Here is a 15,075-nt window from a genome sequence, read left to right on the forward strand (position 1 = left end):
AATTTTAGACAGTGAATCGAAGGAAGCATTGCAACGCATCCACTGCACCAATTTACACAACACAATTAGTTGAATGTTATTGATTTCAGCATGTATTGGACCGTGAAGTAATTACGTACAAGACACAATTCATTCTTTATACATACGTAGGTATACCTACTTACGCGCAAAATTCATCATTTTAACCGAAGGATATTCCCCTAGCCCTAGTCAAAATACAAATGAATAGAGGAAATATCACTCATAATTACGAGTATTATATCAATTTAAGGTACCCTAACTACAGATAAAAATTGTTTTAAATAAATAATAAATAAATATTATAGGACATTCTTACACAGATTGACTAAGTCCCACAGTAAGCTAAAGAAGGCTTGTGTTGTGGGTACTCAGACAACGATATATATATATATATAATAAGTGTACTTAATTGTACTTAATATATATATAATATAAATATGTACTTAAATACATAGAAAACAACCATGACTCAGGAACAAATATCTGTGTCATCACACAAATAAATGCCCTTACTGGGATTCGAACCCAGGACCATCGGCTTCACAGGCAGGGTCACTACCCACTAGGCTAAACTGGTCGTCAAATAACTATATTTTATATTTTATTTTGTATTTTATCTACACCCAAATGGTAGAGGCACAAAGGTCACGATATCCAAATAATTAATTATAATATAATAGCTTTAACCAGATTTAATGATCTAATGTGTTCATCTATCAAATCCTACCGACAGTAAAATTAATTCAAACCTGTGTTTTATATTATAGCTCAATTAATAAGTAGGTTAGAGGGTTATTAGTTGGCATTAATTTGTTGGTTCGCGATACCAATGCACTATTATTAGTATGTAATTGCACGTAACCTGATTCTTACATACAAATAAAACATTCAGCCGTATTCGAACAATGAGATACGTCAAATACTAGATATTGAAACGATATGGAGTAGATATGTCAGTGTCAAACAAGTGTCAAAATTGACATTTCTTCAAACAATAACGTCACTTTTGACACTTGTTTGACACTGACATATCTAATCCATATCGTTTCAATATCTAGTATTTGACGTATCTCATTGTTCGAATACGGCTGATTGAATGCATTATAAGTAGTAAGATACTATTTTACTAAATTACCTAATGGATTGCTAAATAAATGTACGGTTTAGGAAGCACACGAATTCGCTGCGAAAAAGCCGCTTCCACGCAATCATTCGTTGACAAAAATTGTTATACATACAAAGAAAATAGAGCGAGTAAAAGTTATGTATGGTAAATTTCAACTTACTCTATTTTTTGTATTTCAATTTCTAGCAAAGAACGACAGATAACCCCATAGTTGCATTTAAACCGGATATTAGGTACCCTATTTTATCCGTATAAGGCATTTTAATGACTATGAACTGTACCTACGTGTATAAATAACTACTAGATAGTAATTTCAGTTACAATAATTCACATTACAATATGCTTATTTCCTAAAAACTACAAAACATTTACACTTCATTAAAAGTAACTTTAAAAAAATATAGTATACAATCCAAATTAACTAACGTCAAATAAATTCTTAAAAATTAAAACTAAGCTTACTATAAAACACAAATTACTCTTTATCTTGGTCCTTTATTCTAAGGTATAATATAAGATTCCTGAACTAAATTCGCGTATAAAAATAGAATATATATAGCAGAGGCGGCGTTATATGTATGCATTACTTATCATAAATTTGCTTGTTGACGAGTTAGGAATAGAATAGATCCAAAAATAACGTGATGTTTTTGCTCGGCACAAAAAACTTATATGCTATAAAATTGACTTAAGAAATAGTTCCTTGACTTGAATAAGCATATACTCGCACATTGACAATTTGACACAAAAACATTAGATATGTGATGCTGATGAAAATAAATTTTAAGGCGTTAATACTTGGTTAATACTATCGAACTGTCTTGAATATAACTAATAAAAATATTGAAGATAACTATACTTCTATAACTTGGCCTTGATTGTTTTATAGGGTCTCTGCTAAGCTGTGGGCTATAATTGCTACAAGACAATTATTATGAGTACTTTACTCAACATTATCCCGTCATAGTAGCCTATTAGTAGTATCCTAACAGCCACACAAACTCGGTTCTCCATACAAACGTAATTACGCTCTCATTTAAAATAAAAACGACTATTCAGCTACATGTATATCTTTGCTTGTAATTAGCTTATGTAGCTTCAGATGCCATAGTTAAAAAATACAGAGATTTCTGTTTTTCATATAATACTTGATTTTGCTCTATTTTTCAAACTGAACCTAGACCACTTACTTGAAATAAAAACAAATTAAAATATTTTCTGGAAATAATTTAATTTGTTCTAGTACTTCTAATATTATTGGTCTATTTCGTTTGTTTTATAAGCTTTTTTTGTAAAACTTATTGCAAAGTTATAAAGTCCCCGGATGGTCAGTTAAAAATGTTGCTGTTAATAAGTATAGTAGACGCAAACCAAACTGACCACTGGGGTCGTAAAACTTCTCGTTCACACTCGCGTGGTCGTAGGTAGGGTGAGAGAGATAGTGATATGGCTCCAGTCGTCAGTTTGGTTTGCGTCTACTATAAATAGTACATAGATCTAAAGTAATGTATTGCACTTTTAATATTTTAAAAATATAGTACTAAGGCATGTTTTCCGATTATTGTGCATAAAAAAGTAGCAAGTCGTGTCGCTCTAGCAATAATGACTGTAATTCTTTGGAGCCACTTGGTACGTGTGTATGCAGAAAATAACATAAGATTAGCAGTTTTTCCTCAAGTAAAATATATGTTAAATTAGCTGAGTAATATACAGGACGATATAATAAGAGACGTAGTGGCTCATACAGACTCACACATTCTAGGCCCCGCACAGCTAAGCTATGGAATGAACTGTCTGCGGTTTTTCCGGACCGATACCAATATAGCTAAACGAACGAACGAGCTAGACAGACAATAATTTCGGTAAAAACTACACACCGATTCATCTGATTGAGAGATTTCTACGATAAACCAGACAGATACAAAGGCTGAACCACGCCTATGCTCGTAAAACCTTCTCTTTTTGCGTCTAGGGGCAGTAGGGGCCCATTTCTTGGTCGGTATTAGACTAATATTATTAGTCCACGAACGTCGTATGGGTTACCATATATAACAACACACTAATAATATTAGATTACCGTTGGAGAACAAGGCCACAGAATTAAGATATTTTTTTATTGGTATTAAACCTTAAAAAAACATATTAGTTTTGAACAAAGTCCATGTTTGCTTCCCAGGGTGAAGAGCCAGCCGCATCTGCCATACATCTCGGACGAGTACATCGTGCTGTTCCTGCACTCCAACTACTACAAGGTGAAGGAGAGCAAGGAGACCATCGAGTGCTACTTCACGCACCGCACCAACACGCCCGACCTCTTCAGCAACCGCGACCCGCTCTCGCCTAGGAACCAACAGATATTGGACATTGCGTGAGTGTTTTGTTTTACAAGAACATACATCTCGGACGAGTACATCGTGCTGTTCCCGCACTCCGACTACTACAAGGTGAAGGAGAGCAAGGAGACCATCGAGTGCTACTTCACGCACCGCACCAACACGCCCGACCTCTTCAGCAACCGCGACCCGCTCTCGCCTAGGAACCAACAGATATTGGACATTGCGTGAGTGTTTTTATACAACAACATACATCTCGGCCGAGTACATCGTGCTGTTCCTGCACTCCAACTACTACAAGGTGAAGGAGAGCAAGGAGACCATCGAGTGCTACTTCACACTCGCCTAGGAACCAACAGATATTGGATATTGCGTGAGTGTTTTGTTTTATAAGTACTAAAGGAAAGAAATCAAAAACTGACCACTGCGACAATAGTCATCTGACATTCAATTATCTATACATATAACCTGAAAAACTAGTTGCTAAATACCTAGCATAACAGGTAAATATATTTAAATATCATATCATAGTTTTAAATAAGATATTAATAGGCATCCTTGCTTGTTTATTTGTAGCATCAACACCAATAAGTTAATAAGCCATACTGTGTGACTAGTGGTTCCATAAAATTAGGTTTTGATGAGTGTGAAGCGCGTGGTCGAGGAGGGGGGGGGGGGAGGATAGGGGGGGACTTAATTGAGTTCCAGTGCACTAATGGAGTAAAATTTGGCACAGCTCCCGGTTCCGACTCCATCCGGACATAGGATATGCTCTCGCTAATAATATATCACTTCTGCATTTGTTATGCGGGTTCACTAATTGCCTGAATAAAATATTTAAATCAGCTTTTTTTACAATCTTCTTTGAGCGGGGTTTACGGGGGTCAGATAGAATTTGAGGAACAATTTTAAGAGTATAAACTTTAAGGGAAACGGTCAATTAGCTGAAATAGTTATTTGTTTTACAAGGGGGCAAAGTTGGTGTTTATCCGCTCGTGCTAATATTGATACCGGAGCAAGCGAAAGATTCCAAATTTGAAAAATGGAATCTTGAGCGTTGCGAGGGTATCAAAGCACGAGGGTTAAACAAAATTTGCCCCCGAATGAAACACAAAATTTTTCACCACACCAACCCGAAGCAAATATTAAATGTAAAATATCAAACAAAATCAAACCAAATCAAATCCAAATGAATGTTATTAAGTATTTATCATCCAAAATCATCATTTAAAAGTCATTTCTACCAGGAAACATAAGAAACAAACTCAAAATTTGCATTTGATTACTTTGTCTCACATGTGAATAAAATGCAACTTTGCTATCAGTTTTTGAAGTGCAAAGTAAGCCTTTCCGAGCTGGTGTGGTGAAAACGATTTTACCGCTTTCTGTAACTGAATCGAATAAAATACTGATTACTAATTATAATATTAAGAGTGGGGTAGTTAGTCACCAAGAAAATCACTTAATGGGAAGACGACAGAATACATGGGTAAGATCGGCAACTGGTCGGAAGGAACGATAATGGTATAGGTAACTACATATTAACTCTCATTTATCTTAGACGGTCGGTAAATAAAGATAATAAAATAAATTCGCGATAGACCCGTCTACAAATGTGAGTTAATATGTGTTCTGAACGATTTTTTTTTAAATATTATAATGGTATAACTGCTTGCTTGCATATATCTTTTCTTAATTTAATAAACGGCCATAGGAGACCATAATTAAAGTATTTAATAAGCATAGGTATTATTATATTATTGACTGGAAAATCCCAGCCTATTTAAATGTAACCTGTTACTAGTTATTACAATAATACATCATCATTATTTACTCCATCAACGTCGTTTAGGCTTTTACGGTACATCTGATATGGCAGTTATTGATCTAACGTTTAATACTGATGGCTGATATCGATCCCGCCTTGCTATCTACGCCTCACATCTGAAAGGGGTAGTTTTCTGTGAGACCATGTTACATAAATACTCAATTTAGTCATGCCAACATGTTTTGTTCATTGTTATAGCAAGGCACTTGACACGCACTGCACCTAATCAAATACTATCTGGCTTACGACTGCGATACGGGGTGTGTTTTTGGATTCCGTTAATTTCGGCATATTGCTACGTACTACGTACACTACTAATTGTTAGGAAAAAGATGCAAAAACAGGGTCAAAGATTAGAGTATATAAACATTAATAGAAAATAAGAAAATTAAAGTTAGAGGTTAATTTGGATCGTGGCGCGTGGTTAACTTTTAAAAGATGAAGATTTCTGTTATACTGTGCGTAATGGAGCGTCGACACTGTCATTGCGGTAAGCATTATAGCTGTAATGATTACTACGGAACGGTATAGTAATGACGTCAATTACATCTCGAGCGTTCGGACGTGCCTTGCCTTTAGAAAAATACTTTGAGTCATGCAATTCAGTTGTAAATTAATAACTACATGTAAGGAGATAAAAATTTTGGAACGAACGAAGAATATATTCGATAGAGTTACTTTTAAGATAAAATAAAGTGTTAAGCTAATTAATCTTATAACACATCGGTTGTTTGGTTGGTACCTACTCTGAAAACTTTATTCTAAAATATATCTATATCTAGGATGTATTATCGTTATGATGTTCTCATCGAAGCACAGTTAACACTCCGCTCTATCAAGGAGATGCATTTAAGATTAAAATATGATATCATCAGAATTGATCATCTGATTTTTATACACATACATTTGAATGTTCCTCAAGGTAAAGCGGCTACTAACCTGCTAGGCTAAGGCCAGGGCCACTCGAGTCCGCTTCATTCTTATTTTACGATGCGCAGATAAGTTACGTAACTGTAAACATGCAAACGTATTGTGCAGTCCAAAAACAAATAGTGTTTGTTTATATAATAATTAGGTACCTTCAGTGGCGCCATATCAAATTCAAACAATATGGAATGAGCAAGCTTAATTTCAGGGCCAAATGATTTTTGTCTAGTAAATTTGTTGAAGATCACAGGATTTAAAAAATACTCCTTTTTTGATTTCACCGCACCAAGTTGATTCAACTGTTTTCACGACAAAAAATGTAGGTACCGTGCGCATTGGACGGTCTTCTACCTTAATAACTTAAAATTGATAGTTTAATAAACATAAATGGTACTTCTGCTGCTCCCTACTACAACTCACGTATTTTTCCGGTTCTCTTTAAGTCATGTTGGGTAAAGCAAACATTGGGGGAACAAACCCTTGCCTCTGTTTGTCTGGCTGTTCCTGTTTCCCCACATTACCGAAGCAAGGTCTTGCAATGTTTACCGGTCTTAAAAATATTAAATTTATTCACCAGTCGCGCTTCGTGTCCTACCTTGTCCGCAATATTATCAAGTGGACAAGCCTGTTGAATCGACATAGTTTAAATAAAGTTGTATGTACGTTTGAATTGCCACTGCCAATCGTCCTTACATTAATGTTGAGAAAATGAGTGGTTATGTCAGAATACAGGCTAGTATGCCGTTACTTAACAACTGCTTACTGCACGTTTTTAAGTGTATAAGTGAAATTCACCGCATAATCTGTTTACCTAACAACTGAAATACCGAGACAATTACTGGTAGAAAGTTTGGAGTTACAGAAAGATTTTCTGAAACAGATCTACTTATTACCTTGAAAAATGCCTCTATTCTGATCAGCCTCGGAATAACATTTATAAGAAGCCAGTAGGTACCCAAACAGTAGGACGTATCAGTCAGAAATATCACTATATACCTACCTCTTAGGGTAGAATCTGCGACACAAACCACCATAGTCCAATGTTCCCGTAACGCCGAAGACCGTGGCAGATGGAGGCGCATTGCGAGAACTGCGTTATCGACGATAGATACGTCTCATCATACAACCACGACCTCTCTGTCAAGAGTGAACGACTGATGAGGAGGGGGGGGGGGGAGGGTAGAAGTAGTAGTAGTAAACACTTTATTGCACAAAACAAGTACATAACACAGAGAGAATACAATAAATGTGTACAAAGGCGAACTTATCCCGTTAAGGGATCTCTTCCAGCTAACCTTTAAGTAACTGAGAGATACATATGAAATGGTAGTCAAACTAAGATAAAATGTACATGACGGCGAGACTTAAAAGAAGTAGCTAACCCTAGGAACATAACTTAATACAATGTGATGCATTAGGTGCAAAGGCATATACATATATAGATATACGAAACAATTACATGTCCATAAAAATATTAATACTAGACTAGGGTAGAATAGCTGTATAGAGTTATTGTCAAACAAATAAAATCGCATAAAAGAAGTGATGATACACGGTCCAAGGCAAGCTACAACTGGTCTAGATTAACCCAGTTTAGAAGAGAATGAGCAGTTGTTGAGTCTGAAGTTTGATAGAAAAGTGTAAATACCTATCTTAATGTGCAGAGTTAGGACTTTTTTCTTTATTACTCACGGTCATAATCATAATTATAGGCTTGCTCCAATTATGATCACATTTTTCGCTATCTTGCCGTAGGTAATCATAGTAATCGGGCGTATTTCCACAGTTTTTACCGGATTTAGGGTCGGTTGCACCAAACTTTTCGTATCGTTAAAGAGTTCGCACAATTTTTATGTATGGAAAGTTTCATAGTAAAGCGCCGGGGCGCGCCGGCTGACGTTGATCAGTCTGTCAAGTGTGGTTGGTGCAACTGGCCCCTAGTGTAAACACTAAAATGATGAATTCGTTTGAACTTAAGTAAATCTTAATTTCCTGTTACAGCCACATGATCGGTCTCCCGAACAAGACATCCGAGGGCTACCACGTGCTGCTCTACCGGCTGTCGGACTTCGACTATAGGTATGCAATTTTTTTTCCATTACCTTCTCGTATGTATGTAGAGTTAGAACAAGATAAGTCTGCAACGATTCTGATAGCTCACGCAGTGCAAGTGTTGTTTTAAATGTCAAACTTCTCTGAAGTTATGACTTATAAGTAACACTTGCACTGCGTGTGCAGACTGCTATCAAAATCGTTGCAGACTTATCTTAGTCTAACTCTTAGTATTTATTTTAAAATAATTGTCTAGCCAACTTATATTATAATGTCTTTACCAGTAAAATTACTTTATATTTTCGTAGTCAATATTATTACTGTCTTCGATAAAGAAAAAAAAATGTGAGCTATTTACAATGTCATTGATGTAAATTAAGAATAACGAGGGTCCCAGTACACTCCCTTGTGGCACTCCATACTTTATGTGTCTACGTTTTGATCTGTATTTAATTGTAATTTCTCATAAAGTTTTCAGTGTACTCTAGTATTTATGTGCAGTAGAAGACACTGACAATGCCATATTATGGTACCATCGAGTTAATTATGATTCTGTCTGATTTATCGAACAACACAACTTCATTGTGCTTGAAAGTGTTGAAATTGTTTCGATGAGTATTAGTTCACTATTGAAAGAAAAGTACAATCAGCGATAAAAGATTATAGTTCGTTTTTTAGCATTAGAAAGAAGGTAAGCGATCTCGACATGTCTTTTAATTGAAAAACGCTTTTTAAAAATCAGTAACTATTACTTATGAAAGCAGAAAAATATACCTAATTGTATTAAGTAGATTCATAACATATTTGTCGTGACTTATTTTTAAAACGTGTTTTTCAATTAAAAGACGAATCACGTTTGTTTACCTTTTTTATAATGCTAAAAAAAAAGAACTAAAGTATAAAAAATACATTTATTAACAAAATACTTATTTTTTCAGCAAGCTGAACTTCGCGGACGCCGTGCGGGTGTTCTGCATGTTCAATGACGTGAAGCTCTCCGAAGACCGGCTGTCGGACGGGTACATCGTCATCTTCGACATGAAGGGCTGCAGTCTCGGCCACCTCACCAGGGTCACGCTGCCGGCGCTGCGGGCGTTCATGGTTTACATTCAGGTCGGTTTAACTTGTCAATAGTGTTCTGCATGTTCAAAAACGTGAAGCTCTCCGAAGACCGGCTGTCGGACGGGTACATCGTCATCTTCGACATGAAGGGCTGCAGTCTCGGCCACCTCACCAGGGTCACGCTGCCGGCGCTGCGGGCGTTCATGGTTTACATTCAGGTCGGTTTAACTTGTCAATAGTGTTCTGCATGTTCAATAACGTGAAGCTCTCCGAAGACCGGCTGTCGGACGGGTACATCGTCATCTTCGACATGAAGGGCTGCAGTCTCGGCCACCTCACCAGGGTCACGCTGCCGGCGCTGCGGGCGTTCATGGTTTACATTCAGGTCGGTTTAACTTGTCAATAGTGTTCTGCATGTTCAAAAACGTGAAGCTCTCCGAAGACCGGCTGTCGGACGGGGACATCGTCATCTTCGACATGAAGGGCTGCAGTCCCGGGCACCTCACCAGGGTCACGCTGCCGGCGCTGCGGGCGTTCATGGTTTACATTCAGGTCGGTTTAACTTGTCAATAGTGTTCTGCATGTTCAAAAACGTGAAGCTCTCCGAAGACCGGCTGTCGGACGGGGACATCGTCATCTTCGACATGAAGGGCTGCAGTCCCGGGCACCTCACCAGGGTCACGCTGCCGGCGCTGCGGGCGTTCATGGTTTACATTCAGGTCGGTTTAACTTGTCAATAGTGTTCTGCATGTTCAATAACGTGAAGCTCTCCGAAGACCGGCTGTCGGACGGGTACATCGTCATCTTCGACATGAAGGGCTGCAGTCTCGGGCACCTCACCAGGGTCACGCTGCCGGCGCTGCAGGCGTTCATGGTTTACATTCAGGTCGGTTTAACTTGTCAATAGTGTTCTGCATGTTCAATAACGTGAAGCTCTCCGAAGACCGGCTGTCGGACGGGGACATCGTCATCTTCGACATGAAGGGCTGCAGCCTCGGGCACCTCACCAGGGTCACGTTGCCGGCGCTGCAGGCGTTCATGGTTTACATTCAGGTCGGTTTAACTTGTCAATAGTGTTCTGCATGTTCAATAACGTGAAGCTCTCCGAAGACCGGCTGTCGGACGGGTACATCGTCATCTTCGACATGAAGGGCTGCAGTCCCGGGCACCTCACCAGGGTCACGCTGCCGGCGCTGCAGGCGTTCATGGTTTACATTCAGGTCGGTTTAACTTGTCAATAGTGTTCTGCATGTTCAATAACGTGAAGCTCTCCGAAGACCGGCTGTCGGACGGGGACATCGTCATCTTCGACATGAAGGGCTGCAGCCTCGGGCACCTCACCAGGGTCACGCTGCCGGCGCTGCGAGCGTTCATGGTTTACATTCAGGTCGGTTTAACTTGTCAATAGTGTTTTGCATGTTCAATAACGTGAAGCTCTCCGAAGACCGGCTGTCGGACGGGGACATCGTCATCTTCGACATGAAGGGCTGCAGTCCCGGGCACCTCACCAGGGTCACGCTGCCGGCGCTGCGAGCGTTCATGGTTTACATTCAGGTCGGTTTAACTTGTCAATAGTGTTCATGTTCAATAACGTGAAGCTCTCCGAAGACCGGCTGTCGGACGGGGACATCGTCATCTTCGACATGAAAGGCTGCAGTCCCGGGCACCTCACCAGGGTCACTTTGCCGGCGCTGCGGGCGTTCATGGTTTACATTCAGATCGGTTTAACTTGTCAATAGTGTTCTGCATGTTCAATGACGTGAAGCTCTCCGAAGTAGTATACTCAAACACACCCAAATTGTCAATGGGAAAAGGCGCGATATTTAATTTTTTTATAGAGAGATCAACCCTTCGAGCCTACATTTTTTAAAGCCAGCTTTTTCTACTGATAAAGTGGCTGTGCCAGAGAATAACTTCGGTGACAATGTAATTGTATGTTACCTTCAAGCTTGTCTGTTAATGGGGGCTGAGGATGACCAGTAGGTATAATTAATCGATATAATCTCATCTAGTTTGGACTTATTAGAATGGTCTTAACGATGGCTGATATACCTACATTAAAAAGGTACAATACGGATGGAATTATCTGTTTATTTTTAATTTTAGTTTTGTTCCTCGAGTTTAATATTTCTATTGTCAAAGCAATCATTAGTGTTTCTTTAACTTTTCTTCTTGTACTTCCAGACCGCGCACCCGTGTCGTCTGAAAAAGATCCACGTGGTGCATACAGTCTCGTTCATCAACCAGGTGATGTGTCTGGTGAAGCCTCTCATCCACTCCAACCTGCTCAACCTGCTCAACTTCTGCTCCGAGGGCCCCGCCGCCGTCGTCGATAAGGAACTCCTCCCGGAAGACTACGGCGGCCCCCTCCCCCCCGTCAAAGACTTCCACGCCGAACAACGCAAGAACATGGAGGAAACCTACAGAGACTGGCTTATAGAAACGGAGATGTTCAAGGTTGATGAGAAGAAGAGGATCAAGAAGCCCAGTAAAGGCTTGTTCGCTAGCTTGACCAGCAGTTTCAAAAGTTTAGACATCGACTGATGCTGCGTACGTGATTTTAGGGACCTGAACTCTTGTAACTGTTAAATTCTTTATGGTGCTGACTTGCCTTTTTCACTCGTTTGGTCGTCCGGTACACTGTCTTCTCAAATTATTTACAATTACATTACAAACATTAACATTCAAAATGCTTATCAGATCTCTCATAGATTTTTATTCACCTTTCTTTATCAATAGGCCAAGAAAATGTTAGCAGTTAATTTACATATCTTCCTGTCAAAATTTAGAAACATTGTTATTTTGAACTAAACAGAAAACTAAATCAGTTTCTTAATCTTCGTTAAACCATACTAAATGTATGAAAAGTTTAATAGAGTTGAGACCGCCTACCGACCGAGTATCTGAATTAGTTTTATTTGGGCCATTATTTTGTTTTCATAAGTCCGTGACCGGAATTGGCACCCCTCTCCGAATTACGTAACAGGGTTTTATCGTGTTGTTTATTAGTTGTAGGTAAATTGCCAAAATACGTAGGATTTTCCCTTTTATCGAGCTTGGACTATTGCTCAATATCTTACTCTTAATAAATCTATTTTTATAGAAACTCTATTAGATCTTTTAAATGTTGGAGTTATGCTTTAACAGTCTTATTTTATGAGATAATTAAAACGGTACATGTGAACCCTATAAATTAAAACTTGTTGAACTGAGGTCCTTATAAGTAATTAGTTTTCAAATCTTTATATGAAAATATATCTGCATGTCATTTGTTAATCCTCTGGAAGGATTTTGCTTTATAATGTATCTCATAAGGCCCTCATTTCATAGGTTTGTCTGAATTGTGTTGTTGACAAATATCAATTTTATCTTGAATATATTGGTTAGCAAATTCAGGGTACCTATATTAAAAAATGATAACATTTTGGCGTCCTGTTTAAAAGTTACCATACCTAATTTTATTAAATATAAATCCTATAATCATTGTTGTACATATCATTATAGTGTAGATGTATTCTGTTAAGCTAAGTTTTATACTACGCTTATATATTATAAATAAATTTCACTATAATTTTTCCAGATGAAGGGATTTTACGTTTTGTAAGTAATCTCTTCAGAATGTACTTGAGCTTTTAAACTCATTGATAATTTTGTAGTTGTTTGAAATGAATTATTGTTTAAAATTACATCATAGTCAACTCCTAAAGTGCCTGATATTCTACGCGGAATATACCTATGAAATCAAAATCATTCTTTTAAAAATCACACTGTCTCGCTAAACACCGCGTAGGCACTTAATACTTATATAACCTGTTTAAGTTATTATATTCAAATGTTGCCAATTATAAAGTTTAACGTTTTAAGAAAATTTAAATTTTTAGAAAAAATATATCAATGTTATGAACAAACCAAATCATCGTTAAATACATACATGTATTTGTAAATAAAATAATAGTCAATAAATGTGTTTTGATCCTGTACCATGTCCCAATTTTTCACTTTTGCCATAAAAACAATACTTACCTATTCTTGTCTTATAATTATAAACTTTGTGCCTTATTTTATAGTTCCAAAGATTAAATAAAAAATAATTCACGGTTTTAAATTAAGTACGACAGAACCAAGTGCGAGTCGGACTCGCGTTCCAAGGGTTCCGTACATTACCCAATTTTGAGCAATGTATTTTTATATGTGATACGCGAGTGAATTACCTTTAAAAAACCCGTAGGGGTCGGATCAGAAACTAAGTAATTAGTCCGACTCACGCTTGACTGCATATTTGTAATAGGTTTTCCTGTCATCTATAGGTCAACTATTTTGTATATTTTATTCAATTTACACCCAGTAGTTTCGGAGATAAATAATGGTAATTTTTTGGCTATTTTCTTAAATAACATCTAAACTATTTATTTTAAAATTACAAAAAATATATATTTGAGTTTCTCAAAATGAGCTCTATTATTTGATATGTAACACGATATAGTTAAAAAAACTTTTATTTTTAATTTTCTAAATACTAAATGAATTATAAACATGAAGGCCAAAAGTGGCCTCCATGTTTAAAATTCATTTGTTTACGTAAGATGTCCGTCTTTGGGTCGCGAATTTACATATGTGTACCTACCAAATTTCAACTTAATTGATCCAGTACTTTTGGAGAAAATGGGCTGTGACAGACGGACAGACAGACACACGCACGAGTGATCCTATAAGGGTTCCCTTTTTTCCTTTTCAGGTACAGAACTCTAAAACTTAATATAATCACGTGTTCCGCCTTATATTAACAGTTACCGAATTCTATAGTCGTCGATTGCAAGTCCAGAGGTAGTAACACATGTGCGTTGCCAAGCCTTTAGAATTCTTAGCACAGTTTTCGAGAACAAAACTAAAAATTCACGTTTATAATTTAGGATTTTATAACCGATACAAAAAATAACAAGCATGACATAATTTTGTTATAACTTTTGTCATCTTTTTCTTTTTAATTAGCTAACTCAATGCGGTGTCATGAAATAGATATCCGTCTTTATGGCACTGATAAGAACGAGCATTTGAAAGAGAGGACTTGTTACACCCGACAGTGAGTATTATATTCTTTGCACCCTTGCGACAGTTGCTTATAACTCCCCATTTAAGGTTCCGTCCTTCTTGTGTGTATTGTTTAAGCACTGTATAGTCAAATCGTTCTGCCTGTCAGTTGAACTCACATAAACTAGGAAAGAATATTTCAGTAGGACGATTTTTATTTTGGCGTCGATTTTTTTGTCTGATTTTATTTATTTATTTAACCTTTATTTCACAAAAGAAAAGCCTACAGTACCAAAGGAGGACTTAATGACATAAGGCATTCTCTACCAATCGACCTTATAGATCGAAAAATTGTACAGAACCTTCAAAGCGCGAAGCCGTTTTTTTTATCGTTTTTTTAGGAATGCTCTTGCATTGATTTATCTAAATATAAAGCTAGTTAGCAATCTAGTTGCTTAAATAATTAAGTCCGAGTAGACGTGTACAGTGTTTTATCACTTTTTCATTAACTGGTATACCGTTATCAGTTTATTGTGCTATTGGGAAACAAAGCCAAAAAACTCATTGCTATACAAACCACACAGTCATTCTCAATCACGTAGGTATTTAAATCACCAAAATGAATTTGCGAAACCTTATACATTATTTAGATGATTGCGGACAATGTTTATTGAACTTTTTCTGTGTCAAAACTGGAT

At 37.3% G+C, this 15,075-nt stretch overlaps 1 protein-coding gene across 1 annotated transcript in view; it reads left to right on the forward strand.

Moving 5' to 3' along the window:
• The window catches only part of LOC134674642 (clavesin-1-like), a 30,481-nt gene extending 17,152 nt beyond the window's left edge, over positions 1-13,329 (forward strand). Inside the window, exons 3-6 of the mRNA XM_063532763.1 lie at positions 3,324-3,515; positions 8,237-8,314; positions 9,226-9,400; positions 11,534-13,329. Of these exons, the coding sequence (XP_063388833.1) occupies positions 3,324-3,515; positions 8,237-8,314; positions 9,226-9,400; positions 11,534-11,893 (805 nt within the window). The 3' untranslated portion in view covers positions 11,894-13,329. The remainder of the gene's footprint in view (positions 1-3,323; positions 3,516-8,236; positions 8,315-9,225; positions 9,401-11,533) is intronic.
• Positions 13,330-15,075: the final 1,746 nt, after the last annotated feature.

This window comes from Cydia fagiglandana, chromosome 20 (genome assembly GCF_963556715.1).
Source record: "Cydia fagiglandana chromosome 20, ilCydFagi1.1, whole genome shotgun sequence".
NCBI lineage: Eukaryota > Metazoa > Arthropoda > Insecta > Lepidoptera > Tortricidae > Cydia > Cydia fagiglandana.